The following is a 27,846-nucleotide window of genomic DNA, read 5'->3' as shown; positions in this document are numbered from 1 at the left end:
AGCTATAATTTCATAGTTTGACAATACAGAACTTGGATTTGACTCCGCTCAACCCTTTCTACGTAGGACTCAACTTGACACTTGGACCTTATGACTTAAAACTTACTCGAAACTCAAGTAAGCGTGACTTGGTGACTTGGTGATCTCATCTCTGAATAACAGGTGAGTTACTCTACACAATATAGGCCTACACACTTTGAGAACCAGGGAAAAGCACTGCACAAACAAAATCCAATGCCGTTATCATCATCTTCATGTTTGACACCAACGAAGTCGCATCGGTGGCAATACAGTATGTTTCTGTCAAAGCGCCAGCCAGCCAGCAGCACACGACACAATGTTGAACGTACATCAGACTCCGGCAGCAGCAACAGCCCGCCCTGACAGAAGTGACACCCCATGGCAGCATTGTTTATGAAAGAAAGGCACACTGCTGTTTGTAGTGCATTACCCTTTTAGTGCTGGGTTTATGAGCACCGTCACCTGCCGTCTGTTAGCTGCCTGGCTGGCAGCTATTAATCGGCCAACAGTGGAGATTCATATCGCTGTCAGGTCACGGAAACACTCACAGCTTGCTTACGGCTAATTTTGCGTGAATGATCAGGGCTATTCATTTTTGTATTACTTTGTATTGTTAGAGAAACACGTACAGCGCAGTGAAAGAGAAAGTCAAAGAGAAAGAGTGAGAGTGGTAAGAGAATATATTTTATGCACTGTGGTTAGTGATTGTATGGGGACATTCATTTTCAGCAGTTGGAAGGAAATGACATCAGGTGTATGACCCTAGCGAGGCAAACGGATAAATAGTAGCCTGTTTGTTTATTATAATGTAATGAAACTATAATAGTGGACCGCATCATGTGATAATGCGGAAATCTGTGGAACTATTGGAAATCAATTGTATGTTGCAGAGTGCATTCTCTTCTGCCCCAAGCAGGGAGATTGGCTCGAACTAGCAACCTTATGCACAACATTTAACATGCTGCGGTTTCACATCCACTACACAAGGGTCACACAACAACCATACAGTCTATGACACGCACACACACACACACACACACACACACACACACACACACACACACACACACACACACACACACACACACACACACACACACACACACACACACACACACACACACACACACACACACACACACCACTTTTTGTCTTTCCCAGTGTGTGAGTGACAGAGGCTTTAGTTGCTCTGGCCCAAGCTGCAAAATCTGATTGATTCCTGCCTTCCTGGCAGATACTGATCTACATAGCCTCTTCAATCACCTCAGCTCACCACACACACGCAAGCTACCTTTAGATCACATCAACCCATATCATCAACATCCTCACATGCTCCTGTTGCTACTGCCTGTGTGCTATGAGGCTTCCCTTCTATTGCACAGATAATCGAGCATCCTTGAACAAATTTGGTCAGGTATCTGCGCACGGAATGTGTTCCAGTCGTGCTCATCAAAAGGATAATACTTCTCACCTTAAATTCAGGCACAATAAACATACAGTGTTCACATTCGATATGCGCTTACGCATCATCAATGTGCTTTCTTACTACCACACAAGGAAGGAAGGAAGGAAGGAAGGAAGGAAGGAAGGAAGGAAGGAAGGAAGGAAGGAAGGAAGGAAGGAAGGAAGGAAGGAAAGAGAGTGAGAGAGGGTTCCTGTATAAAAAATGTACAGAGAGAGAGATACAAAAAAGGCAGGCTGCCCTATACTCACGTCTTAGGCTGTGGTATTCACTCTTGAACAGGGTACCAGACTGAGGGAGACAGAGGGAGAGAGAGAGAGAGAGAGAGAGAGAGAGAGAGAGAGAGAGAGAACAAAGAAAGAGAGAGAGAGAACAAAGAAAGAGAGAGAGAGAGAAAGATGGAGAGAGAGCGAGCGAGAGGGGGGGGGATGCCTTCAAACAAACAGAATCAGCGGAGACTCTCCTATTCTAATCTCTCCTTCCCAGTGTCTCTCTGCAACCCTAACAGAGCGGAAAGGAGAGGAGACTGCTCACTCTGGAATCAATGACCGCGCTCTAAGAACTGTACCAGCGGGATGTACCATGTCACTCCACAGCGGTGAGCTCGGGTTGGTGGGCTGACCCACTCTGTAACAGGCATGGGGGTGCTGTGTGGACTGGAGTGAATGCTACAGCTGTGTGGATGCTCCTACTGTATGTCACAGCCACACAGAGCTCTCAGAAATTGTCACTGTTTATTGAAGTAGCAAAGGTACAGAAGGACTGGAGGAATGCAGGCTGTACTGAGGTAGAAGTGGAGACAGGCAGAGGCACAGAGAGAGAGAGAGAGAGAGAGAGAGAGAGAGAGGACAGATCCCCGAGCAGAGACAAGCATCACAGAGGGAGGCTGTGGGAAAAACCTAATTTCCTGGTTCAGAGGCAGACACAAAGCCGAAAGTACTAGAGTTCAAGCACCACCTCAATCACTGCATTAAATGTACTGTAATATGAAACAAGAGAAGACATGTTGGCTACTGTGCTGCATGAGAAATAGTGGCTGGGGCAGCATTTAAGAAAGCAACTGATTATAATCTGTATTGCCGTCTCCATCTCCTGATAAAGCAAAGTGAGAGCTCTCCATTGAGCATTTTCAGATTCATCCCTGACAATCATCTACTGAGAGGGCAGAACTAAACAGCAGCTGCTTGCTAGATTGGGCCTAAAAAGGTGCCTCATCATCAACCTGTGAAAGACAAGTGCAGGACAGACAGGAGATTGTATTTGTTTGGATAGGAACAGCACAGTCTCAACTTTTCACTCGCAGATTGTCCCAGACTGTTCCTTTTTCTTTCTATCTCTCGCTCTTTCTCTCTCTCTATTTCTCTCTCTCACCGACTGCTACTCCCCCACTTCTCTCTCTCTCTTTATCTCCATCTCTCTAAGCGGTGTCAGCAATACTCACTCGCTACTAAAACAGCCGTTGTTTCATCGTTCACACAGCGGGGGGACAGAGGGAGTCACGCATGAGCGACATAAAAGCTCCATCACGTCAGAGATCCTCACGCCCTCCCTCCCCTCACCACTGTCAGTCACACACACACACACACACACACACACACACACACACACACACACACACACACACACACACACACACACACACACACACACAGATGTAGGATCTTAATTTGATCCCTCTTGTTGCAGGAAATACAAACTTGTAGTGTATTCAAGGTTTAAAAAGGCTTCTAAAGTTGGTCATTTCCACTTTAAAACATCAGACTTGATTTGCCCTAACGAAAACCTTTATCAACCACTACAAAAAAAAAAAATGGGTTGTATATAAACCATAAAGTAATTCACATTTCCTGCTGTAGCAAACCGTCTCAAAATAACATTCTACATTTGTACACACAAACACAAACACCAAAGCCGACTTTAGTGCTAGTGCTTTGTGCCCCGCCAGTTTTGTTTCCCCAGAAACATAACAAATGGGATATCAATTACAATCCCGGTTTTGCCAATGTAGCGTTTCGGGCCTGCCAGTAGTGCAGACCGGGACAGAGGCTATGCCGGGTGTGCGCTCATGATCTGAAGAGGGGGAGGGTGGGAGGGGGATGTAATAATGTACTATTTAGTAGTTCATATCCCTAAATGCCTTTTAATTGGGCGGAATGTCATAAGTCACCGCCTTCATTGATTGTTCAGGAAGCTCATCGGATCCCAGCCAGGGCGGGTTCAAATGTACTTTTTTTTCTCACAGAGAGGGAAAAGCTGAAAAGCACTTTTCCAGACAGCTAATAATAGAATAGATAGTAGCTACTAGCTTCATTAAGTTTTGGTCACCACGAGATTAATAATTATAGCAAGCTAATCAGCATGGATATCTGAAAATGGTTGTGCACAGCCAAGCGCAAAAAAATGGTGGACCACCAAGTCGAGTGCAATGTCGAGCTCACCGAGCGGCCTGCTGGCCTGACCACTGAGGTTGAGGAGCCTAGAAGCAAATGTAATACCCGCCCATCCCCACGCTGCCTGCTGACCAACAAGATGGAGAAAAGCCAGGGCCTAGCACCAACAACAGCACTAGGATAACATCCAATGACAATTTTAGCATGTAAATATTGGTGGGGCAAAAAAATAAATAAGTGGAATGCATGCCTGCAAAGCCACTACACAACACAACAATGAACAATACATTAATTTCACTATAACAGTGACAAACGGTGCCCACAAACTGTGAGGGCCTACATAAAGATGTACCAACAGCAGTCCCAACACCTTACCACTGCTACACCTGGCTATCAGCGGAGCCTTGTCTGGCAGCGAAACAGTTCATTCAGCCTCATTTACTGCCTTTAAAAAAAACATAGCTGATATGGCTGACTTGCTTAAACAATTGTGGTTTCTAATGTCAATTGAGATGTACAAACTACGGCGCAAGAGGATGAGAAGCGGATAAGAGGCAATCTGTAGTTTTGGTTAAGACATTAATGAGCGAACTAGGACGGACGTAATGTTAGTCAATATAACTATTTGTTTAGCACTTTGGAAATGTACAGCGACAGAATTCAGAACATGGGCCGTTCTTACAGTGTTCTCCCTGTACACCAAGTCAGAACCGTAGGATAAATAAAGGGAGCATATACTGTAAGCAGACAATGAAAGCTTTTACAATATTCAATGATTACATTTCTCTAAAACAGGTTATAGGCTACAGTAGAACAGTCAGAACAGTAGGCAAAATTTAGAGGGGTACCAGCAACAGTGTGTGAAAACCTTGTGAAGACTTACAGAAAACGTTTGACCTCTGTCATTGCCAACAAAGGGTATATAAGAAAGTATTGAGATAAACTTTTGTTATTGACCAAATACTTATTTTCCACCATAATTTGCAAATAAATTCATTAAAAATCCTATAACGTGATTTTCTGGATTTTTTTTCATTTTGTCTGTCATAGTTGAAGTGTACCTATGATGAAAATTACAGGCCTCTCTCATCTTTTTAAGTGGGAGAACTTGTACAATTGGTGGCTGACTAAATACTTTTTTGCCCCACTGTACATATCTCCCTGGCATATTACATCACTTATGAAGCAGCATACAATACATTTTTGGACTCACATTGTTCATGCTATGCTCACTTGAACAGGAAGGTGACGCGGCGGTCCTCCAAGTTAACAGTTGTTTTGAGTGCATCATTGACAGCCTGGCCAATGTTGAATGTTTATAATTTTAAACTTGGAAAAGAGCCCCTTAATCCCAGATTTGGGACCACACAGCCACACAGACCACACGCAGTCATTGAATTTGTGATTTCCAAGTTGTTGTGTAATGTTTATGTCCAATGGCCGATGAACACAGATACACTCAAGAAAACAAAAAAGAGGCCATGTTTGTATGCGGCTTTATTAACTCAATGATATATTATTTTTTACAATGTTTGTAAACTGACATGTGATACGTATTGATGCCAAAATAACATGAAAAACATTATAACATGCTAAAAATGTGGGGCTCAAAACAAGTGTGTGTTGTTCTCGGAATGGGCATTTAATCTTATTCACGGCAGATTCAAGTTAGCAACTGCCATGTAGGACATTACACATCAGCTATGACTGTAGAATATGCACTTAGTTTGACTTAGTTTGCTTTTCTGAAACTCTCCCATACTTAAAACATTGAGCACCTGGCGCTCATTGCGTATTGTCAAAAAAAAATCAGAATTGTAGCCAATAGTTGTAATGATTGAAGTTTAGCGCCAAATTCAAATTAAAGTACTAAAAATATTTAATTTTCATGAAATCACAAGTGCAATATAGCAAAACACAGCTTAGCTTGTTGTTAATCCACCTGGCATGTCAGATTTCAAAAAAGCTTTTCTCGCTCATTTGTCAAAATAAAAGCCTAAAACTATGTTTAAAGACTGTTCACAACATGTGGAAGCCATAGGAAAAGGCAATGGAACAGAGAGCTTTCAGGAAAAACAGCACTCCCGGGTTGGATTTTCCTCAGGTTTTCGCCTGCAATATTAGTTCTGTTATACTCACAGACAATATTTTTGACAGTTTTGGAAACTTTAGAGTGTTTTCTATCCTAATCTGACAATTATATGCATATTCTAGATTCTGGCCTGAGAAATCGGCAGTTTCATTTGGGTACGTTTTTCATCCAAAATACTGCCCCCTACACTCAACAGGTTAAGCGATGTCTGTAAGAATCTTTGATAAGATAGTGGTGCTCATCCTCTCAAGCTGATATATGCGTGTTGGTAGGCCCAAATGAGGTTAAGGCCGACTGCAGCTACAGCTGCATTTTGGATACAAATGTGGTAGTGGGGCACATATCTTTCTTGTGTTATTATATCAAGAAATGGTTGGAGATGTTAATGGCTACATTTCAGATACATTTTTGTATGTTTTAACAGTAGCACGACCAATCTACCTTGTGTTATTAGGGCTCTAAAGCAATACTGGTTTAACATTTTAAATGCCCCCTCAGGCATTTCATCCTGGAGCCGGGCCTGACACACACACACACACACACACACACACACACACACACACACACACGCACACACAGTCCCTGCAGACCACACTACACATATTCATCACTCACTCTCCATGGCAGACAAGTAGCATAGTCATTTAAGGTCCAATGCAGCTGTTTTTATCTCAATATTAAATAATTTCTGGGTAAAAGTGAAGTACCTTACTGTGATTGTTTTCAATTAAAATGGTCAAAAAGAAACAAAAATAGCTTATTAGCAAAGACAAATTTCTAAAGCAAGAATTTAGCTAAAACTGTCTGGAGTGGTCTGAGAGGTAAAACTGAAAACAAACTGTTATTGGCAGTGAGGTTTGGAACTCTCTTTCTTATTGGTCTATTAACTGATGTCACCAAGCAGGCCAAAACTCCATCCCACCAAAACAGGCTGACATTTCAGTCGCTCTTTTCAACCAGCTCATACACTAAAAGGATATGATCATAATTTTTACAATTTAACAGTATTATTCCAACCTTATAGTGTGAAAATACTGTATATACAGTACCAGTCAAAAGGTTGGACACACCTCATTCAAGGGTTTTTCTTATTTTTTTAAAATATTTTCTACATTATAGAATAATAGTGAAGACATCAAAACTATGAAATAACACATATGGAATCATGTAGTAACCAAAAAAGTGTTAAACACATATATTTTATATTTGAGATTCTTCAAAGTAGCCAGCTTTTGCCTTGATGACAGCTTTGCACAAGCTTGGCATTCTCTCAACCAACTTCACCTGGAATGCTTCTCCAACCGTCTTGAAGAAGTTTGCACATATGCTGAGCACTTCTTGGCTGCCTTTTCTTCTCTCTGTGGTCCAACTCATCCCAAACCATCTCAATTGGGTTGAGGTCGGGAAAAGCCAACTGATATTTACACCTGAGGTAATGACTTGCTGCACCCTCGACAACTACTGTGATTATTATTATTTGACCATGCTGGTCATTTATGAACATTTGAACATCTTGGCCATGTTCTGTTATAATCTCCACCCGGCACAGCCAGAAGAGGACTGGCCACCCCTCATAGCCTGGTTCCTCTCTAGGTTTCTTCCTAGGTTTTGGCATTTCTAGGGAGTTCTTCCTAGCCACCGTGCTTCTACACCTGCATTGCTTGCTGTTTGGGATTTTAGGCTTGGTTTCTGTACAGCACTTTGGGATATCAGCTGATGTACGAAGGGCTATATAAATACATTTATATAGCCCCTTGATTTGATTTGATTGTGGAGGCCAGGTCATCTGATGCAGCACTCCATCACTCTCCTTATTGGTCAAATAGCCCTTACACAGCATGGAGGTGTCTTGAAAAACTAATCTACTCCCACTAAGTGCAAACCAGATGGGATGGCGTATCACTGCAGAATGCTGGTTAAGTGTGCCTTGAAATCTAACTAAATCACTGACAGTTTCACCAGCAAAGCACCCCACACCATCGCACCTCCTCCATGCTTCATGGTGGGAACCACACATGGGGAGATCATCCGTTCACCTACTCTGCGTCTCACAAAGACACGTCAGTTGGACCCAAACATCTCAAATTTGGACTCATCAGACCAAAGGCCAGATTTCCACCGGTCTAATGTCCATTGCTCATGTTTCTTGGCCCAAGCAAGTCTCTTCTTCTTACTGGTGTCCTTTAGTAGTGCTTTCTTTGCAGAAATTTGACCATGGTGGCCTGATTCACGCAGTCTCCTCTGAATAGTTGATGTTGAGATGCGTCTGCTACTTGAACTCTGTAAAGCATTTATTTGGGCTGCAATCTGAGGTGCAGTTAACTCTAGTGAATGTGTTCTCTGCAGTATAGGTAACTCTGGGTCTTCCTTTCCTGTGGCGGTCCTCATGAGAGCCAGTTTCATCATAGCGCTTGATGGTTTTTGAGGCTGCACTTGAAGAAACTTTCAAAGTTCTTGAAATGTTCCTTATTGACTGACCTTCATGTCTTAAAGTAATGATGGACTGTCGATTCTCTTCACTTATTTGAGCTGTTCATGCCATAATATAGTTTGGTATACCACCCCTACCTTGTCACAACACAACTGATTGGCTCAAACGCATTAAGAAGGAAAGAAATTCCGCAAATGAACTTTTACAAGGCACACATGTTAATTTAAATGCATTCCAGGTGACTACCTCATGAAGCTGGTTGAGAGAATGCCAAGAGTGTGCAAAGCCTTCATCCAGGCAAAGGGTGGCTACTTTGAAGAATCTCAAATATAAAATATGTTTGTTTAACACTTCTTTGGTTATTCCATGATTCCATGTTCGTTATTTCATAGTTTTGAAGTCTTCACTATTATTCTACAATGTAGAAAATAGTAAAAAATAAAGAAAAACCCTGGAATGAGTAGGTGTCCAAACTTTTGACTGGTACTGAATAAAACACAGGAAATCCCCCATTTTATTCTGCCCCGGGCCTTTAAAGCATGACAGTCTCTCAATGTAAGTGCATCTAATAGCATAAGAGCGGTGAGGAACGTGTGATTACTCTACTGTTGAATGTAAATGTATTAGAAGTTGTATTGATTCAATTGTAGAGAGCTTACTTGAAGACTGTACAATGATCTGAGGATATCAGGAACTGCTTCATTCTCATTCTCTTCATTCTCAGTTCGGTTACATATAGTACACACTGTACATCTCAACGTTTTAAGAAACAGACACCTACACATTACACGCACACACACACACAGAGAGGGAGAGAGAGAGAGTTCTCAAGTTCTATAAAAGCAGCCATCGCACGACTGCACCCTGTCGAGCTAATGAGAGAGACCATCAGCGAACTCCATTTTAATTAGAAAATCCATTAAATGATTACATTTTAATTAAACTCGTCCTATCTAATAAGGATATGATGATCTTGGGTGGATTGTGCTCTCTTAGGTTAATTTATTTATCTACGAAGTTTACCCCCGTCAGCAACCCCTTATCATTACTACACTTACAATGAATTCCAATGAGGATATGCTGCTGTAGTATCAACTCAAAAGCATAGCATCTCTGGACTAAAACTAGGCTGAAAGACAGTTCCATTGAAGGCAAACAAGTGAGTTCAATATAGTAGAGATCACCTTGTTCTTGCTTTGTGTGTGTTTGATGGTTAAAACATTGTCTGTAGCCTGCGCAACCATGTTGTATCACTCCAATGATTCACAGTTTCAGAAGGAAAGACAGTCTTCCACCAATCAGCACCTGTGAGAAACAACACAAACCTACTTCATTACACAGTAACGCACCCACAAATCCACCAACGCACTGTATAGAAAACAACATACAGTACATCCTCATCATGGCTCTTCAATAAAGAGAACCGGTTTGTGGCTGCAGGCAGGCAGGCAGCGGTGTTGAGGATCAGTGAACTCCAGGATGGTTCTGTCTACCCCTTCCCTAATTAATACAGCCTCCAGACAGAGCTGAGCGGCTCACCACTAATGGCTTGTCAGAGGCAGCAGGCCAGGGAGCCAGTTAACACCAGCAGCCCCACAGTGGGTGATGATAGTCCACTGGGATGGAGAGAGAGGGCTTATTCAGCTCTATGGTCCTGGATGGAACAGTTAGCTAATACACCTGAGCTGCTCTTAATGTATCTAGCTATCTCAGTATTCTCTGTCTTGTGCCTATGCAGTGTGTATGTGCGTGTGTGTGCGTGCGAGTGTGCCTATGCAGTGTGTATGTGCGTGTGTGTGCGTGCGAGTGTGCGTATGAAGGCCTGATAAAGGTATTCTGTGCGTTAATTGGTAGTGGCTTCCTCCGCTCGCCTGAACTGAAAGTCATTAAGAGACAGTGGTTTTCATAAGAGGATTGTAATTGTCATCCCTTCCTCCAATCGCCACCGGCTGAGTAATTGCATTCTAGTTTGCCATACAATGCAGCAACTGAGTTCAATTCCGCAGGAAAATATTGCTCGAGTTAGCCTGACAGTTAATCCCAATGTCATTGTCCCTGTTAGGCTGTTTCCTATCATGTCCTTTCTAAATCCCCCATTTTATGCAAGCTTACAGGTTCTCCATGCCCTGGAGAGAAACAAATGCACACACACACACACACTCACAAACAGACACACAGGCGCTGGCCCTGCAGACTACACTACACAGATTAATTCTCCACATCACTCATTTAACTCCCCTTTTCTGTGGCTCTAGAGCAGTGGCCTAAGGAATGACAAATGTAATATGGATTTAGATCTGGAGCTGTTGTCTCACTGTAAAATCCAAAATACCATAGCAACTATTCGCAATAAGTCTCTGAATCATATCATGACACTGTCCTCTAATTATAAAATACCAGACTAGTTCTCTGCTACTACTTCAAATCTTCCTAAAGACAGGAGAATTCAGAGCCCTGGATCCACTGGACATGGCACTAAACAACAAGGTGTCACCTTGTGGATATCTAGCACACCGCAGGGGAGACTTAGCGCATGAAAGATGGAAAGAGTATCTCGCTGGAAAGAGTGAGCACATGGTGTCACGAGCAGCAGTCCGGCCTAGGTCTACCATACTGTACACATTAAAACCATGGTTTTTTTTTGTGCACAAGATGATGAAAAGATATATTAGCCCATTGAAACCTACCAATTGAGAAACATTGCTTTATAATTTAGCCTTCTATTTTGGTACAATAGTATCCGAAATCAAAGCCACGGTTTTACTTCTATGTAGATGTACGACCCACTACTCTGCTAGTGGTGGATTCAGCTCCTCGTCTTGGCTTTAAAATACCCAACTGGGCGGGGAGAAATGTGGCATCTGCTCTCTAAAAAAAGTAGAGGAGAAATGTTTGCTGTGTTTACTGTTCGGATCGCTGTCATGTTTGAATGAGTCTTACTCTTGTAATTGAAAGAGCATTTATTTATATTTGTAGGCTATTATATTTAAACAACTAAAAACTGTAGGCTATATTAAGGTAACTTATTTTAATTGGTTTATTTTGTTATTGACCAAGAATCCAGGTGAAAGTGTGAAGAGGATTTTTTCCCCCCATGATGATGAATCAGTTTAGTGTTGTTATGGTGATTTTGGGTTTGCATCATCTCTACATTGCCCATGGCCAGGTGAGTACAACACATGTTCTAGCCAACAACTATTGCTCTGGTTTTGTTTCTCTTGACTGATTACTTTTTAATGGAATATTGCTTCGATTTTTAAAATGACAACTTCATTTAAATGCTTGCTGCTTTAAAAAACAACAACGATTAATTGTAATGCAAAGACATGCACAACTATTGCCCTACTGATATTAAATCCATATTGTATTGATGTTATGACGTTGTATTAACAAAAGGCATCTATGGTGAAGTGAATGGATTCTATTTAGTTGAGCATTTCTCCAGCTGCATAAACAAGAAAATGTCCATGGCATTCTGACACCTAGGAGCTGCAAATTGTGCCAATAAAAAAAGACTGACCTCCAGGATCACGTTTGCTCTTTCATATTCTCTTATATCAATGCACAGTGCTGTAATTATAGTCTTAACAGTGTAATTGTGTTTGAAAAAGCTATCTACGTTGAGGCAGAGCCACTAGAAAGTGTTCCTTACACATTTGGAGAACTTGGAGACTGTTTGTGTTCGATCTCTAATTCCTGACACACTACATTTTCACACAGGTGGGACTTCAGTAATTGGAGCAAAACATTTCACAAGGAGCTCTGACACTGAAAACCTCACCTGTGGACCTAACACCTTTTACTCCTGTTACAGTAAATACTACGTATACATTTTTATTTTGTTTGTGTGAAGTGAGCAGCCACACCTGGTGATACCTCAGTGGGTGTTTCCCATTGAATGGAGCCAAACATGACTGTCTATAGTTTGCACTTGAAATAAAGCACATTTGACATAAAATATCCACTTTCCCCGAGAATGTGCAAGGATAGCTATTGACATAGTCCTTCGGGTTTTTAGTAATATGTCTCCTACCACTGATCTGTAATGAATAATGTACTAACCTGGGTAGGTAGGTATCTCTTGTCATGTTGATTTGAATCATTGGAACCCACTACAGTGCTACTCCACAGTAAACTCATTTAATCTTTCATTCACTCACCCAAAGCATTTAGGGTCAATTCCCCCCACGACTGAAATCTTCAAATTGTGGCTGTCTACTGAATGATCTGGACATTGCTGTGCCCCCCCACAGGACTGCGCGTCGAGGCATGAGATGCAGAGCTCTCTGCGCCAGGTGGAGAAGTTGCTGTCAGCCCAGGAGGCCTCCTACCAGCAGAGCCTTCGCTCCCTGAGGAAGAGACTGAATGCCCTAATGAACATCAGCACCGTCAAACACACCACCAAGGCGCACAACGGTGAAATACAGTGACTGCTTAGCTTGTCATTTGCACATGGACGTTTTTTCTCTTTTATAATATATACTGTATATACTGTATAGTTTTGCACTAGCACTTTGACAGTTACTGGACTTACCATTGCCAATGTCTTGTCTCATGCTTGTCCGTCTGAAAGTGTCATGATTGTCTTACTGTTTGTACTGTGTGTCTCTCCCTCTCCCTGTCCAGCCACCTGTCCTAAGCCTGAGATACTGGCTTACGGCAGGAGACTGGGGAGGGTGTTTCGTGTGGGCCACGAGGTGCACTTTGTGTGTAAGGCAGGTTATGAGCTGCTGGGGCCCCAGACCAGAGTGTGTCTGGCGTCTCTGAAGTGGAGCGGCCAGCAGCCCACATGCAGGGGTGAGTCAGAGCCCATTTCTGTCTGTGTCTCTGCTCCCTCCGTGCCTAGAATGATACCATTGTATTATTCTACTATAATATGGTGCGTCATTTATTACTGTTGGTAATATTCAACACTACTGGAGAACTCTCTCTCTGTATGAATGGGAAGCCTCTTGTTTAATACTGTACTGTAACGTGTAGACTTTGTCTCATTGCTCTTACTTGCTCTGCTTAGTGGTGTCATATTTATGGTCCCTTTTTGTTCCCCAGTCTTAAACACTGTGAGCAACATCCCCGCCTCCCTTCCCACGCCGTCCTACTTCTCCTCCTCCCCCTCCATCTCTACGTCCTCTGCCCCCCTCTTGGCCTTCGTTCGTCCATCCCGCTGCACCCAGTTCCAGGGCTCCTCCCACTGCATCTGTGATGCAGGCTTCACCATAAGCGGCCGCGACAGCAACATCTGCACAGGTCAGTACGGCCGAACCTTACCTACGGCCAAACCATACCAAGGGCTCCTTTAATTCATGTGTTTCACTTTTAAGAATCAATCGGTTCTTAGAACCAGACAATCTTAGAGCTGTCTGTCATGGGATTTTATATAGGAGTGCAGTCAGTGTACAGTTGTGATTTTGGAAGTGGACCCAATACATCAGAGCTTAAACAATACGTAGCCTGGAGTTTTTTCTATATATACTGAACAAAAATATAAACACAACATGCAACAATTCCAAAGAGTTTACTGAGTTACAGTTCATATAAAGAAATCAGTTAATTGAAATAAATTCATTAGGCCCTAATCTATGGATTTCACATGACTGGGAATACTGTTGATTACAGATACCTTAATTAAAAGGTAGGCGCTTGGATCCAAAAAACAGTCCGTATCTGGTGTGACCACCATTTGCCTCATGCAGCGCGACACATGTCCTTTGCATAGAGTTGATCAGGCTGTTTATTGTGGCCTGTGCAATGTTGTCCCACTCCTCTTTAATGGCGGTGCGAAGTTGCTAGATATTGGTGGGAACTGGAACACGTTGTCGTACACGTCAATCCAGAGCATCCCATGCCCAATGGGTGACATGTCTGGTGAGTATGCAGGTCCATGGAAGAACTGGGAAATGTTCAGTTTCCAAAAATTGTGTACAGATCCTTGCGACATTGGGTCGTGCATTATCATGCTGAAACATGAGGTTCATGCTGAAACATTAGGTGATGTCGGCGGATGAATGGCACGACAATGGGCCTCAGGATCTTGTTACGGTATTCCTGTGCATTCAAATTGCCATCGATAAAATGCAATTGTGTTTGTTGTCCATAGCATATGCCTGCCCATACCATAACCCCACCGCCACCATGGGGCTCTCTGTTCACAATGTTGACATCAGCAAACCACTCGCCCACACAACGCCATACACGTGGTCTGTGGTTATGGGACCGGTTGGACTACATGCCAAATTCTCTAAAACAACGTTGAAGGCGGTTTTTGGTAGAGAAATTAACATTACATTCTCAACAGCTCTGGTAGACATTCCTGCAGTCAGCATGCCAATTTCACACTCCCTTGAAACTTGAAACATTTACATTTAAGTCATTTAGCAGACGCTCTTATCCAGAGCGACTTACAAATTGGTGCTTTCACCTTATGACATCCAGTGGAACAGCCACTTTACAATAGTGCATCTAGGTCTTTTAAGGGGGGGTGAGAAGGATTACTTTATCCTATCCTAGGTATTCCTTAAAGAGGTGGGGTTTCAGGTGTCTCCGGAAGGTGGTGATTGACTCCGCTGTCCTGGCGTCGTGAGGGAGTTTGTTCCACCATTGGGGGGCCAGAGCAGCGAACAGTTTTGACTGGGCTGAGCGGGAACTGTACTTCCTCAGTGGTAGGGAGGCGAGCAGGCCAGAGGTGGATGAACGCAGTGCCCTTGTTTGGGTGTAGGGCCTGATCAGAGCCTGGAGGTACTGAGGTGCCGTTCCCCTCACAGCTCCGTAGGCAAGCACCATGGTCTTGTAGCGGATGCGAGCTTCAACTGGAAGCCAGTGGAGAGAGCGGAGGAGCGGGGGTGACGTGAGAGAACTTGGGAAGGTTGAACACCAGACGGGCTGCGGCGTTCTGGATGAGTTGTAGGGGTTTAATGGCACAGGCAGGGAGCCCAGCCAACAGCGAGTTGCAGTAATCCAGACGGGAGATGACAAGTGCCTGGATTAGGACCTGCGCCGCTTCCTGTGTGAGGCGGGGTCGTACTCTGCGGATGTTGTAGAGCATGAACCTACAGGAACGGGCCACCGCCTTGATGTTAGTTGAGAACGACAGGGTGTTGTCCAGGATCACGCCAAGGTTCTTAGTGCTCTGGGAGGAGGACACGATGGAGTTGTCAACCGTGATGGCGAGATCATGGAACGGGCAGTCCTTCCCGGGAGGAAGAGCAGCTCCGTCTTGCCGAGGTTCAGCTTGAGGTGGTGATCCGTCATCCACACTGATATGTCTGCCAGACATGCAGAGATGCGATTCGCCACCTGGTCATCAGAGGGGGGAAAGGAGAAGATTAATTGTGTGTCGTCTGCATAGCAATGATAGGAGAGACCATGTGAGGTTATGACAGAGCCAAGTGACTTGGTGTATAGCGAGAATAGGAGAGGGCCTAGAACAGAGCCCTGGGGGACACCAGTGGTGAGAGCGCGTGGTGAGGAGACAGATTCTCGCCACGCCACCTGGTAGGAGCGACCTGTCAGGTAGGACGCAAGCCAAGCATGGGCCGCGCCGGAGATGCCCAACTCGGAGAGGGTGGAGAGGAGGATCTGATGGTTCACAGTATAGAAGGCAGCCGATAGGTCTAGAAGGATGAGAGCAGAGGAGAGAGAGTTAGCTTTAGCAGTGCGGAGTGCCTCCGTGATACAGAGAAGAGCAGTCTCAGTTGAATGACTAGTCTTGAAACCTGACTGATTTGGATCAAGAAGGTCATTCTGAGAGAGATAGTGGGAGAGCTGGCCAAGGACGGCACGTTCAAGAGTTTTGGAGAGAAAAGAAAGAAGGGATACTGGTCTGTAGTTGTTGACATCGGAGGGATCGAGTGTAGGTTTTTTCAGAAGGGGTGCAACTCTCGCTCTCTTGAAGACGGGAGGGACGTAGCCAGCGGTCAGGGATGAGTTGATGAGCGAGGTGAGGTAAGGAGAAGGTCACCGGAGATGGTCTGGAGAAGAGAGGAGGGGATAGGGTCAAGCGGGCAGGTTGTTGGGCGGCCGGCCGTCACAAGACGCGAGATGTCATCTGGAGAGAGAGGGAGAAAGAGGTCAGAGCACAGGGTAGGGCAGTGTGAGCAGAACCAGTGGTGTCGTTTGACTTAGCAAACGAGGATCGGATGTCGTCAACCTTCTTTTCAAAATGGTTGACGAAGTCATCTGCAGAGAGGGAGGAGGGGGGGGGGAGGATTCAAGAGGGAGGAGAAGGTGGCAAAGAGCTTCCTAGGGTTAGAGGCAGATGCTTGGAATTTAGAGTGGTAGAAAGTGGCTTTAGCAGCAGAGACAGAGGAGGAAAATGTAGAGGAGGGAGTGAAAGGATGCCAGGTCCGCAGGGGAGGCGAGTTTTCCTCCATTTCCGCTCGGCTGCCCGGAGCCCTGTTCTGTGAGCTCGCAATGAGTCGTCGAGCCACGGAGCGGGAGGGGAGGACCGAGCCGGCCTGGAGGATAGGGGACATAGAGAGTCAAAGGATGCAGAAAGGGAGGAGAGGAGGGTTGAGGAGGCAGAATCAGGAGATAGGTTGGAGAAGGTTTGAGCAGAGGGAAGAGATGATAGGATGGAAGAGGAGAGAGTAGCGGGGAGAGAGAGCGAAGGTTGGGACGGCGCGATACCATCCGAGTAGGGGCAGTGTGGGAAGTGTTGGATGAGAGCGAGAGGGAAAAGGATACAAGGTAGTGGTCGGAGACTTGGAGGGGAGTTGTAATGAGGTTAGTGGAAGAACAGCATCTAGTAAAGATGAGGTCGAGCGTATTGCCTGCCTTGTGAGTAGGGGGAAAGGTGAGAGGGTGAGGTCAAAAGAGGAGAGGAGTGGAAAGAAGGAGGCAGAGAGGAATGAGTCAAAGGTAGACGTGGGGAGGTTAAAGTCGCCCAGAACTGTGAGAGGTGAGCCGTCCTCAGGAAAGGAGCTTATCAAGGCATCAAGCTCATTGATGAACTCTCCGAGGGAACCTGGAGGGCGATAAATGATAAGGATGTTAAGCTTGAAAGGGCTGGTAACTGTGACAGCATGGAATTCAAAGGAGGCGATAGACAGATGGGTAAGGGGAGAAAGAGAGAATGACCACTTGGGAGAGATGAGGATCCCGGTGCCACCACCCCGCTGACCAGAAGCACTCGGGGTGTGCGAGAGCACGTGGGCGGACGAAGAGAGAGCAGTAGGAGTAGCGGTGTTGTCTGTGGTGATCCATGTTTCCGTCAGTGCCAAGAAGTCGAGGGACTGGAGGGAGGCATAGGCTGAGATGAACTCTGCCTTGTTGGCCGCAGATCGGCAGTTCCAGAGGCTACCGGAGACCTGGAACTCCACGTGGGTCGTGCGCGCTGGGACCACCAGATTAGGTGGCCGCGGCCATGCGGTGTGGAGCGTTTGTATGGTCTGTGCAGAGAGGAGAGAACAGGGATAGACAGACACATAGTTGACAGGCTAGAGAAGAGGCTACGCTAATGCAGAGGAGATTGGAATGACAAGTGGACTACACGTCTCGAATGTTCAGAAAGTTAAGCTTACGTAGCAAGAATCTAATTGACTAAAATGATTAAAATGATACAGTACTGCTGAGGTAGGCTAGCTGCGTTGTTGACACTACCCTAATCAAGTCGTTCCGTTGAGTGTGAAGTTTCTACAATGCTGCTATTCGGGGCTAGCTGGCTAGCTAGCAGTGTTGGTTACGTTACGTTGCGTTAGGAGAACGACAATAGCTGGCTAGCTAACCTAGAAAATCGCTCTAGACTACACAATTATCTTTGAAACAAAGACGGCTATGTAGCTAGCTACGATCAAACAAATCACACCGTTGGGACTGTAATGAAATGAAATGAAAATGTGATACTACCTGTGGAGCGAAGCGGAATGCGACCGGAATGCGAAAGTTTTATTCAGTAGACGTTGGCTGGCTGTTGGCTAGCTAGGAGTGTCTCCTACGTTAAGGACGACAAAATAGCTGGCTAGCTAACCTCGGTAAATTAAGATAATCACTCTAAGACTACACACTCTAAACTACACAATTATCTTGGTTACGAAGACAGCAAAGACAACTATGTAGCTAGCTAATACTACACTAATCAAGTCGTTCAGTTGAGTGTGATAGTTACTACAGTGCTACGGTAGCCGGTGAACGTATGCTAGCTGGCTAGCTGCTAGGCAGATAGGAGGACGACGAAATACGATAATAACGCAATTATCACTCTAAGACTCCACGCTCTGAACTACACAATTATCTTGGACAGCAAAGACAACTATGTAGCTAGCTAACACTACACTAATCAAGTCGTTCAGTTGAGTGTGATAGTTACTACAGTGCTACGGTAGACGGTGAACGTTAGCTAGCTGGCTAGCTGCTGGGCAGATAGGAGGACGACGAAATACAATAATTACGCAATTATCTTTGATACAACGACGGCTATGTAGCTAGCTACACAGAAACATCTGTGGCATTATGTTGTGTGACAAAACTGCACAAATTAGTGGCCTTTTATTGTCCCCCAGCACAAGGTGCACCTGTGTAATGATCATGCTGTTTAATCAGCTTGGTGATATGCCACACCTGTCAGGTGGATGGATTATCTTGGCAAAGAAAAAATGCTTTTTAACAGTGACGTAAACTAATTTGTGCACAACATTTGAGAGAAATACATTTTTTTGTGCGCATGGAACATTTCAGAGATCTTTTATTTCAGCTCATGAAACCAAAACTTTACATGCTGTGTTTATATTTTTGTTCACTGTATATCAGTGATATATTGAGGAACTGTGTTTCAGACATGGATGAGTGTCAGCTGTTTCCGCTGGCACTGCCTGGGCGCCTGTGTATGCACACCTGTATCAACACCCCTGGCAACTACCACTGTGTGTGCCCTAGCGGCTACAACCTGGCCAGAGACAACCGCAGCTGCAAAGGTCAGGACCACAGACCAGACCATTCCACCAATAAGCGCTACCACAGTACCCTGGCCTTAGCCAGTGGTTGTTACAGGGAGATCGTATTTTGATACCACCTCTGATATTGAGCTCTACTAGTGTCCATGGCCTTTGTTGCTTCGTAACTGCAATGGGAACTAATGGTAACTCTGCATTATATGACAATGTCTTTCCAGTAAAACTGAAGCTTTGGAGATGTGACGTGGGCTCAGTGGGGACCAGTCTTGGTTACTTGTGTTTCTTTTCTCCCCCCTCCACCTCTGGATAGATATTGACGAGTGTGAGAGCAGACTTCACAACTGCACCCTGGACCAGGTGTGTGTGAATACGTACGGGGGGTTCCAGTGTGTGCAAGTGGAGTGTCCTCGCATCACCAACGCCACGTACATCAAGACCTCTCCCATGTGAGTAACAGCTGTAACAAAAACACCACTTCTATCCGATCTGGTGTCACTATGCTTCCTGTTTTAACCAAATCATGTTATGGCTTTGCACCAAGAGACTGCACTGGTTCGATGGAGGAGGAGATTCCCCTACACTCTCAATCATTTCAAAACAAACATACAATTTAGCTGTTTCTGTGGAGAGAAAAACGTTTTCATTTCATTGTCACCACAGTGCAGCTCCACCCATCATTTGGCTCACATAACCTCATTCACCCAAATTACCCCTTGCTCTAGACAATTCTTTTTTTATTGCTCATACAAATAACTACTACAATTAAGACAGATATACAATAGAAAACAACATTATTACAATGGTTTGAGGTGAGTTTGGATGTATTTCTCAGTTATATTTACTGGGTGAAACAAGAAGAAACCTCCTCTTCCTCTGTCCCAGGCGGTGTGAGAGGAACCCGTGTGTGATGGGGGACAAGGCCTGCACCCAGGCTCCCAACTCCGTCTCCTTCCACTTCATGCCCGTGGTCTCCAACATGTCCGCACCAAGGGTGCTCTTCCGGGTGTCTGCGGCCCGTGTGCTGGGTGACACGCTGCGCTTCAGCCTGCTGGGGAGTCGCGGCCGCAGCCACTTTAGCATGCAGCGCTCTGACAGGCAGACGGGCACCCTGCTCCTGGTGAGCCCTGTGCAGGGCCCAGCTACACTGGAGGCAGAGGTAGAGATGAGCGAGCTGGAGAGACAAGCCCTGCTGGGACGCTACCTCACCAAGGTCACCCTTTTCGTCTCCCCCTACGGTTTCTAGAGTGATGGAAAGGAAGAAGGGAGGAGGAGGGGTGATGAGAGAGCACTGTCAGGTGCAATCGAACCACTGGGAGAGCATTGTGGATAATGGCGAAGGGGAGGCCTCTGTGTAGATGGGTGTGGGTTTTTGCTGTCCTTTACAGGAAGTCCTGAACCAGCCATACTGTTAATGTGGATGTGTTTTCTCCCTTTGCCTGTCGGTAGAGGGATCATAGTAATGTAAATAGTGGTTTATAAACATTCCTCAGGCTTTAGGCTGCTCTCTTGTTATCACCTTGGAGAATTTGAGGTATTTGTATGAGTAAACCAGAATGGGTCGGTGTGTTTAATTTCAGTGGGGAATACAATGTGTTTCTTTGGGCTATGGAATCTGTAGCTCTAATATCAAAGGCAGACCACCACATCAGCTATACTGCATATACATGAGAAATGTATTAAGAATTTCAGTGGTCTATATTAAATGTTTTGTACATGTTCGGTTTTGTGTAAGGTATTTGTGATTGCAGGTCCTCTTCAAACTATATGTACTGTACCTTTCTTCCTTTCTCAGTTGTTACCATTTTGGTTTATTGGATATTTCCTGAATAGTTCATAGAATAAAAATGGATCCATTTACCAATAGAGCATGTAATGCTTCACTGTGCATGTAATCAAACATCATATTGTATGCCAGGGCTACATGGATGAGACACTTGTCCCACTCACAAGGGTATTGGGGCTGTCTTGGCCAGCTGATCGATGAGCGTTCAATTAAAACGTTCCACCATCCCATCACATTGCAGATGATAGGGGCTGGTCCTGGTTTTCTTAACTCCTAGCAACTGGCAAATGTCTCCATCCACCATCCAAAGAACACTCAAACTACAATATCAAAAAAAAAGTCCTATACGGTGCACCTGATCCTTACAGAGTGTAAACTACCTATCCATCCACCCATGTATGCAGAGGAAGGCAGAGTGGGGTGGTTTTGAACTAGGCTGGAAAAAATGTAACACTCCAGTGTCAGACAGCAAACACAGGATCGGTCCCAGTCTCTGGCCTCCACACGGTCATCTAGCCATCCATCTGACCATGACTGGAAGCAGCTGGAAATAACTCCTACATGTGTGTACATACACACACATATATCCAGAATGTCACAGGTCAGTACTTCAGATGGTCACGAGGCTAGTCTACATGGGGAATGGGACATCATTTATGTCTGTGTACTCTGCATAAGGCCCTTCTTTGTAGAAATGATTTTATTGGGAGCTGTATTATCCAACTCGGACTACTGGGGCAGGTTGAGGTTGGACACATGAAGGGTTAACCACATGCAAGCAGACGAGTAGAGCACAAAGCAAAGAAGCGTGTTCCCTACAGACATGTAATTCCCTAATCATATTTAAACATTTTAGCAATTCAGCAGACGCTCTTATTCGAAGCAGCAATGTTTTGGTTACTGGCCCAATAATCCTAACCACTAGTCTACCTAGCCGCCTCATGGCCTGAGACCACCTCTGGCATATCGGAGTATTCATCCTGAATGTAGTTAGCTACCTTGAATGGCCAAGTCTAGTATAGCCAGGCCCACAGAGCACTGGGTGTGCTTCAGAATTGTTTATCAAACCTGGCTACTCGTAGCCATAGACTAGAGGATTTGTGTGCGAAGGGCTGGAATGAACACAGATCCTTCCTGGTTTGGAACCTAATCTGTGTGGTAATGTAGGTTAGTGTTCTTCTGGGAGACTGGCCAGCCCTATAACCTCCCTCCTGTCCTGACTCCTGCCAGTCCTGTGCCTACAAAACAGAGGACAACATTATAAAAACCGGCAGACTTTATTAACAAATTGTCCAACTTCATCGGTATAGGACAGAACTTAAAACCAGGGAAATGCACTGTTATTCTGTGACATGGCATAATCAGAGATGAAAGCAAAAGGACCTCCATACATTTATACACAAGAACATAATTACAAAACATATTTTTCATCATAATCTTAATCATATGTTATAGTCATTGTTATAGTAATTACATTTTGACTGGATGAAAGCTTTTGACAGACTAAATTAACAGTAAGTATTGATAGATTGAACTACTCAACAGAATTCAATGCTGTCTTGGTAGCACAAGACAGGAGCTGGTATATAAAATAAAAAAAATAACAATTGCAACGAGTTCTCCCAAACTAGGTGTCTTTGTTGGAGTGTTTCCCTTTCCCAAGTCTGGGGTGTGACAGCTTGGAGGGGCGCATGTACATACACCTCTGCTCAGTTTGAAGGGGAGTTAGGAGTAGGCTAGCGGCTTCTAATGTGTGTGTGTGTGAGAGATAATATATATATATATATATATTAATGTATGTGGGGGATCCCCATCTGGGATTTTCAGAGTAGGCACACATTGACAAATCTACCTTTTGCATGGTTACAGCGGAGGCCATTTAAATTACATTTATCAATTGTTTTTACAAGCAAGGAGGGAAGCGCTCACAGCTCACACCAATTCAAGAACAAGGCAATGACATAGTAGCAATGAGGGGAAAACTCTACAGACTAATTTACATGGCATGACAGTTTGTTTTGAGAAAGCGATTGTTGAATCATCATGAGAACGCTTTTGAACTCCTCCTTGAGAGGGCTTTCCTCTGTTTGGATTGGTTAAAGTTTAGATCCCACCTGAACAAGTACTTTAGAGTTCAGTAACTAAAACCGAGCCAAGACGCTCCTGGAGTGACAACATCCAGCCCCTCCCCCAAACTCGTCCCCAGCACCACCCGCTTCCCTTAACCTAGCCTCAGCTACCAGGCTTCACTCAAAGGTAAGGTGAAAGGCTGTGGCTACTCTTAACCTGGTCTAACAACAGGGTACTTCACAGGCAATGAAGAAAAAGGCAACAAGAGAACAATCAAATCAAAAAAGGACTCACCAACTTTGACCATTAGTAAACAAATAAATAAGGCTATGAGCAAACAATATCAATATATATAAATATATATATGGGTATTGGTATATATATATATATATATATATATATATATATAGAATAACAGAAAAATGTGCAACGGTTCCAGTATCCTTTCAAACAAAATCTTCACATCTCTCAGCATTAATCTGTATTGTATCTTTTTTTTCTTCTTCTCTTCCCATTCTTCTTGGCCCTTTGTACCACCAACCATTCTTCAATACCAATACCCAATGGTTTAAACCTGCTACCCTACAGGTTTCACTACTTGAAAACCAGATGAGACACTTGTTAGAAGACAGTTTTCAAAAGGAGACTTATCTTTCTGCATCCGTCAGTGTTGTCCACTCAGGACAAATTAGACCCAGCTCTCTGTCAAATGCTCACTGCTAACGGAGTACCTTGAGAGAAATGTGTGTGAACGCCAGTCTGTTTGATGCAGACCACTTCTCTTCCATTTCCACCCACTAAGTTAGCATCATGCTAACCCCTACCACGGGCCAAGCATGGAGTGCCTGGAGTACCGCTTCAGACTGTACTAAGCAGGCATCCATCCTTTCCCACTGGAGCCATCTATGATACACTGCCAGGTCTATCAGCATAATCACAAATAGAGTAATCAATATAATTATCATCAGCTTTAAGGAGTGTAAGACTGATATAATACACTGTAGGCTACAGGACTCCTCTCCCATGAGGCTCAGTCAGTGGAGGACAGTTCAACGCCACACCTGGCAGTCCCATGGCAAATCAGTGACTCTAATACCCATCGGCAACCTGAAGTCTGTCAACCACCTCGTCCTCTCAGAAGAACAAAAATATAATAGAAAAACAGCGTTATTACTCCTCTTTCACAACTGTCAGACCCTCAGACAAACACACACACACACACACACACACACACACACACACACACACACACACACGCTAATAGTATCAGTACTGAAATCATTGAAAGCCTCCCAGGCAGGCCGTAAGTAAGGAGAGGTTCTTTCTCACATAATAACTCTTCATGCTTACTGAGAACCCACCTCCCCCTTCTGACCCACCAACCCCCCACAAATGCAACATTTCTTAAAACAAAAAGAAATATTGCATCTAAATGAGGCAGAAAAAAAAAAAAACACTGCAAAAGAAACCAAAAGCAGAATCCAAATCAATAAATAATGCTTATGGCCTTGCAGGCTGGCCTACCCCGGCGGTACAGGTCTGTTAGCGTTAGCTGGTTAGCAGTGGAGCGATAGAGGACTAAAAGGTGGCGGCATCGTCCTTCTAGACGTCTCCTGTAGAACATAACGTGAAGACTTGGCTTTCATCAGTCACACACTGGAGTGGGGTTGGAGGGGTTATGTGTCGGTCTCACAGTTGGGGCATGTGGGCTCTCACACCAGTGAAACTGGGAGACCAACCACCATAGGGGAGTTTGGGTAATGTAGGCCAGGCCCCAAAGTGGCCCTCCGACGACATAGCGATGATGACAGGGAAGCTTGAATGGCTCCCCCATAGAGCCCAGTCTCAGGGAGTGACGTGGAGGCTTGGGGGGTAAAAGAGGGGGAGAGAAAGTAGGGGATGATGGTTTGTACATGGAGTCAGGCTGAGGTGGGGGCAGTTGGGGCTATGCTGAGGGAGGGCCCTGTCCAGGTATTTTTTTGCTGTTGGGACCCTCTGAGGCCCCCCTCTCTACCTGTTCTTCTGCTCCTGCATTACTCGCTTGGTGATGCGGCCGCACAGCAGGCCGAACAGAAAGAGAACGCACACGCCCAGGCCAATCATAGCCAGGATGTAGTTCTTGGAGGGTGAGGTCATCACCTGCATGGCCAGGTCTGAGAATCCTTCGGCCGGGGCCACCTGGGAGGGACAGAGGGGAGCAGGTGTGGGTGTCAATCAAATTATGGAAAAGTAGAGGTTTCGATGTGAAATTGTGTGAGTTCAATGCTAGACCATAGGAGGGTAAGCATCCACTGTAGTGTTGCACGGTATACCAGTAACAAAGTAATATCTCCATACAAAAACTTCATGATACCAACATTTTTAAATACCGTAGTACTGTTTCATGTGATAAAGACTTTTTCAGCCCTACCGATCTAAAGAACCTGCTGGCACCTGTTATAAAATGTGTATAAAGTCTGTTGAATTTCAGCAACAGCCACTAGTCTCCGGTATGCACAGCTCTAATAACATCCCTTTTACTTTCATGCGCATATCACGTGGGGCAGCTGTAAATCAGCCAGCTGCATCCCCTACCAGCCCTCACTCACCTGCTTCTCTCCGCATCCCCTACCAGCCCTCGCTCACCTGCTTCTCTCCGCATCCCCTACCAGCCCTCGCTCACCTGCTTCTCTCCGCATCCCCTACCAGCCCTCGCTCACCTGCTTCTCTCCGCATCCCCTACCAGCCCTCGCTCACCTGCTTCTCTCCGCATCCCCTACCAGCCCTCGCCACCTGCTTCTCTCCGCATCCCCTACCAGCCCTCGCTCACCTGCTTCTCTCCGCATCCCCTACCAGCCCTCGCTCACCTGCTTCTCTCCGCATCCCCTACCAGCCCTCGCTCACCTGCTTCTCTCCGCATCCCCTACCAGCCCTCGCTCACCTGCTTCTCTCCGCATCCCCTACCAGCCCTCGCTCACCTGCTTCTCTCCGCATCCCCTACCAGCCCTCGCTCACCTGCTTCTCTCCGCATCCCCTACCAGTCCTCGCTCACCTGCTTCTCTCCGCATCCCCTACCAGTCCTCGCTCACCTGCTTCTCTCCGCATCCCCTACCAGTCCTCGCTCACCTGCTTCTCTCCGCATCCCCTACCAGCCCTCGCTCACCTGCTTCTCTCCGCATCCACTACCAGCCCTCGCTCACCTGCTTCTCTCCGCATCCCCTACCAGCACTCACTCACATGCTTCTCTCTGCATCCCCTACCAGCACTCACTCACCTGCTTCTCTCTGCATCCCCTACCAGCCCTCGCTCACCTGCTTCTCTCTGCATCCCCTACCAGCACTCACTCACATGCTTCTCTCTGCATCCCCTACCAGCACTCACTCACCTGCTTCTCTCAGCATCCCCAACCAGCCCTCACTCACCTGCTTCTCTCTGCATCCCCTACCAGCACTCACTCACATGCTTCTCTCTGCATCCCCTACCAGCCCTCACTCACCTGCTTCTCTCTGCATCCCCTACCAGCACTCACTCACATGCTTCTCTCTGCATCCCCTACCAGCCCTCACTCACCTGCTTCTCTCTGCATCCCCTACCAGCCCTCACTCACATGCTTCTCTCTGCATCCCCTACCAGCCCTCACTCACCTGCATCTCTCAGCATCCCCAACCAGCCCTCACCTCACCTGCTTCTCTCAGCATCCCCAACCAGCCCTCACCTCACCTGCTTCTCTCAGACTGCTCTTCATGCTCATCTATTCCTCCATCAGTTTTGTTAAAACATCATTTAGCCGTGATGGTGAGCGGGGATGCAGACCCCGACCCTGATGACTCTTCTGTTAGATTTGTACATGTGTTACATTGGAGCAGCGTGCAAAGCGAGCAATGTGGATACATGGTTATTTCATCGCCTGTTATAACCAAGAGCACAGACTGGTCTGTGAGCAGAGCGAAGTTGGAGCGGAACGCGCCCAATTTCACCGGATCACGCAGCGAGATTCCCAAAAGGATGGAGTGTCGGCCTCCAGTAGAACTCACTTCAGGAGCTCAGGGCATGCTCGGCCCAGCATGCATTTGTAGTCTACTTGTATAGCCCCTTGCTTTAGCTACTGTCATGGAGTTCGCTAAATATTCATAAAGAAACTGATAGACCACACAGGTGCTAAATCAAGGTGACTTACAAAGATGAGGACCACGAGCAAGAGAGGGAGTGCAGTGATTTAGTGTCCACAACTAAAGAATCATTGTGGAATGTGAAAAGACACCTATCCCCAAAGCATGATGGTGTACTTACTATGTGCACACGCTAAATGAAAGGAACGAGGTGGGTAGATAACTAAGTGTGTCATTGCCTAAAATCCTTTGGGCCTACCTACAGAAAGAAAATAAAACAACTCTTTATCTCTGCCCAGCCTGGCAAGAGTGGCCAAACGGGTGTTCTGCATCCCCAGTGGCTCTGCAAGTAAGGAGAGGATATTCTCCGCTGCTGGCCGGCTCTCCAGGCACCATCGCATGAGACTGAAGCCAACGAAATGTTATTTAAATGCTGAGCGCTTTATATCCCTACCAGCCTATTGGGTCGCACTCACAAATGCATTTCTTTGTAGACTATAGCCTTGAAGTAATATAGGCTAAATAATACATTTTTTTGTTCCTTCTTAGGCTCCCTGTCTGTCTCCTGACCTATTTAGAGTGTTATATGCTGCTTAATATGACATGTAGCCTATCTGAAATGA

General features: G+C 45.4%; 2 protein-coding genes across 3 annotated transcripts in view; one reads left to right on the top strand and one right to left on the bottom strand.

Annotated features, from left to right (window-relative positions):
- Positions 1 to 11,286: 11,286 nt before the first annotated feature.
- On the top strand, positions 11,287 to 21,139 carry LOC115134449 (fibulin-7-like). Its single transcript, XM_029668427.1, has 7 exons — positions 11,287 to 11,562; positions 12,650 to 12,812; positions 13,023 to 13,193; positions 13,446 to 13,643; positions 19,166 to 19,303; positions 19,593 to 19,728; positions 20,165 to 21,139. Exons 1-7 carry the CDS (start codon positions 11,491 to 11,493, stop codon positions 20,523 to 20,525), a joined length of 1,239 nt encoding a protein of 412 aa, XP_029524287.1. The 5' UTR covers positions 11,287 to 11,490; the 3' UTR covers positions 20,526 to 21,139.
- Positions 21,140 to 22,323: 1,184 nt separating this feature from the next.
- LOC115134446 (Golgi apparatus protein 1-like) overlaps positions 22,324 to 27,846 on the bottom strand; it is a 44,380-nt gene continuing 38,857 nt past the window's right edge. For both annotated transcript variants that reach the window (XM_029668418.2, XM_029668419.2), the window contains one exon: positions 22,324 to 25,313. In XM_029668418.2, the coding sequence (XP_029524278.2) occupies positions 25,146 to 25,313 (168 nt within the window). In that variant the 3' untranslated portion in view covers positions 22,324 to 25,145. The remainder of the gene's footprint in view (positions 25,314 to 27,846) is intronic.

The sequence above is a fragment of the Oncorhynchus nerka genome, linkage group LG9a (genome assembly GCF_034236695.1).
Source record: "Oncorhynchus nerka isolate Pitt River linkage group LG9a, Oner_Uvic_2.0, whole genome shotgun sequence".
Taxonomy (NCBI): domain Eukaryota; kingdom Metazoa; phylum Chordata; class Actinopteri; order Salmoniformes; family Salmonidae; genus Oncorhynchus; species Oncorhynchus nerka.
Note: the sequence above shows the minus strand (reverse complement) of the source record. Positions and strands in the feature narration are given on the sequence as shown.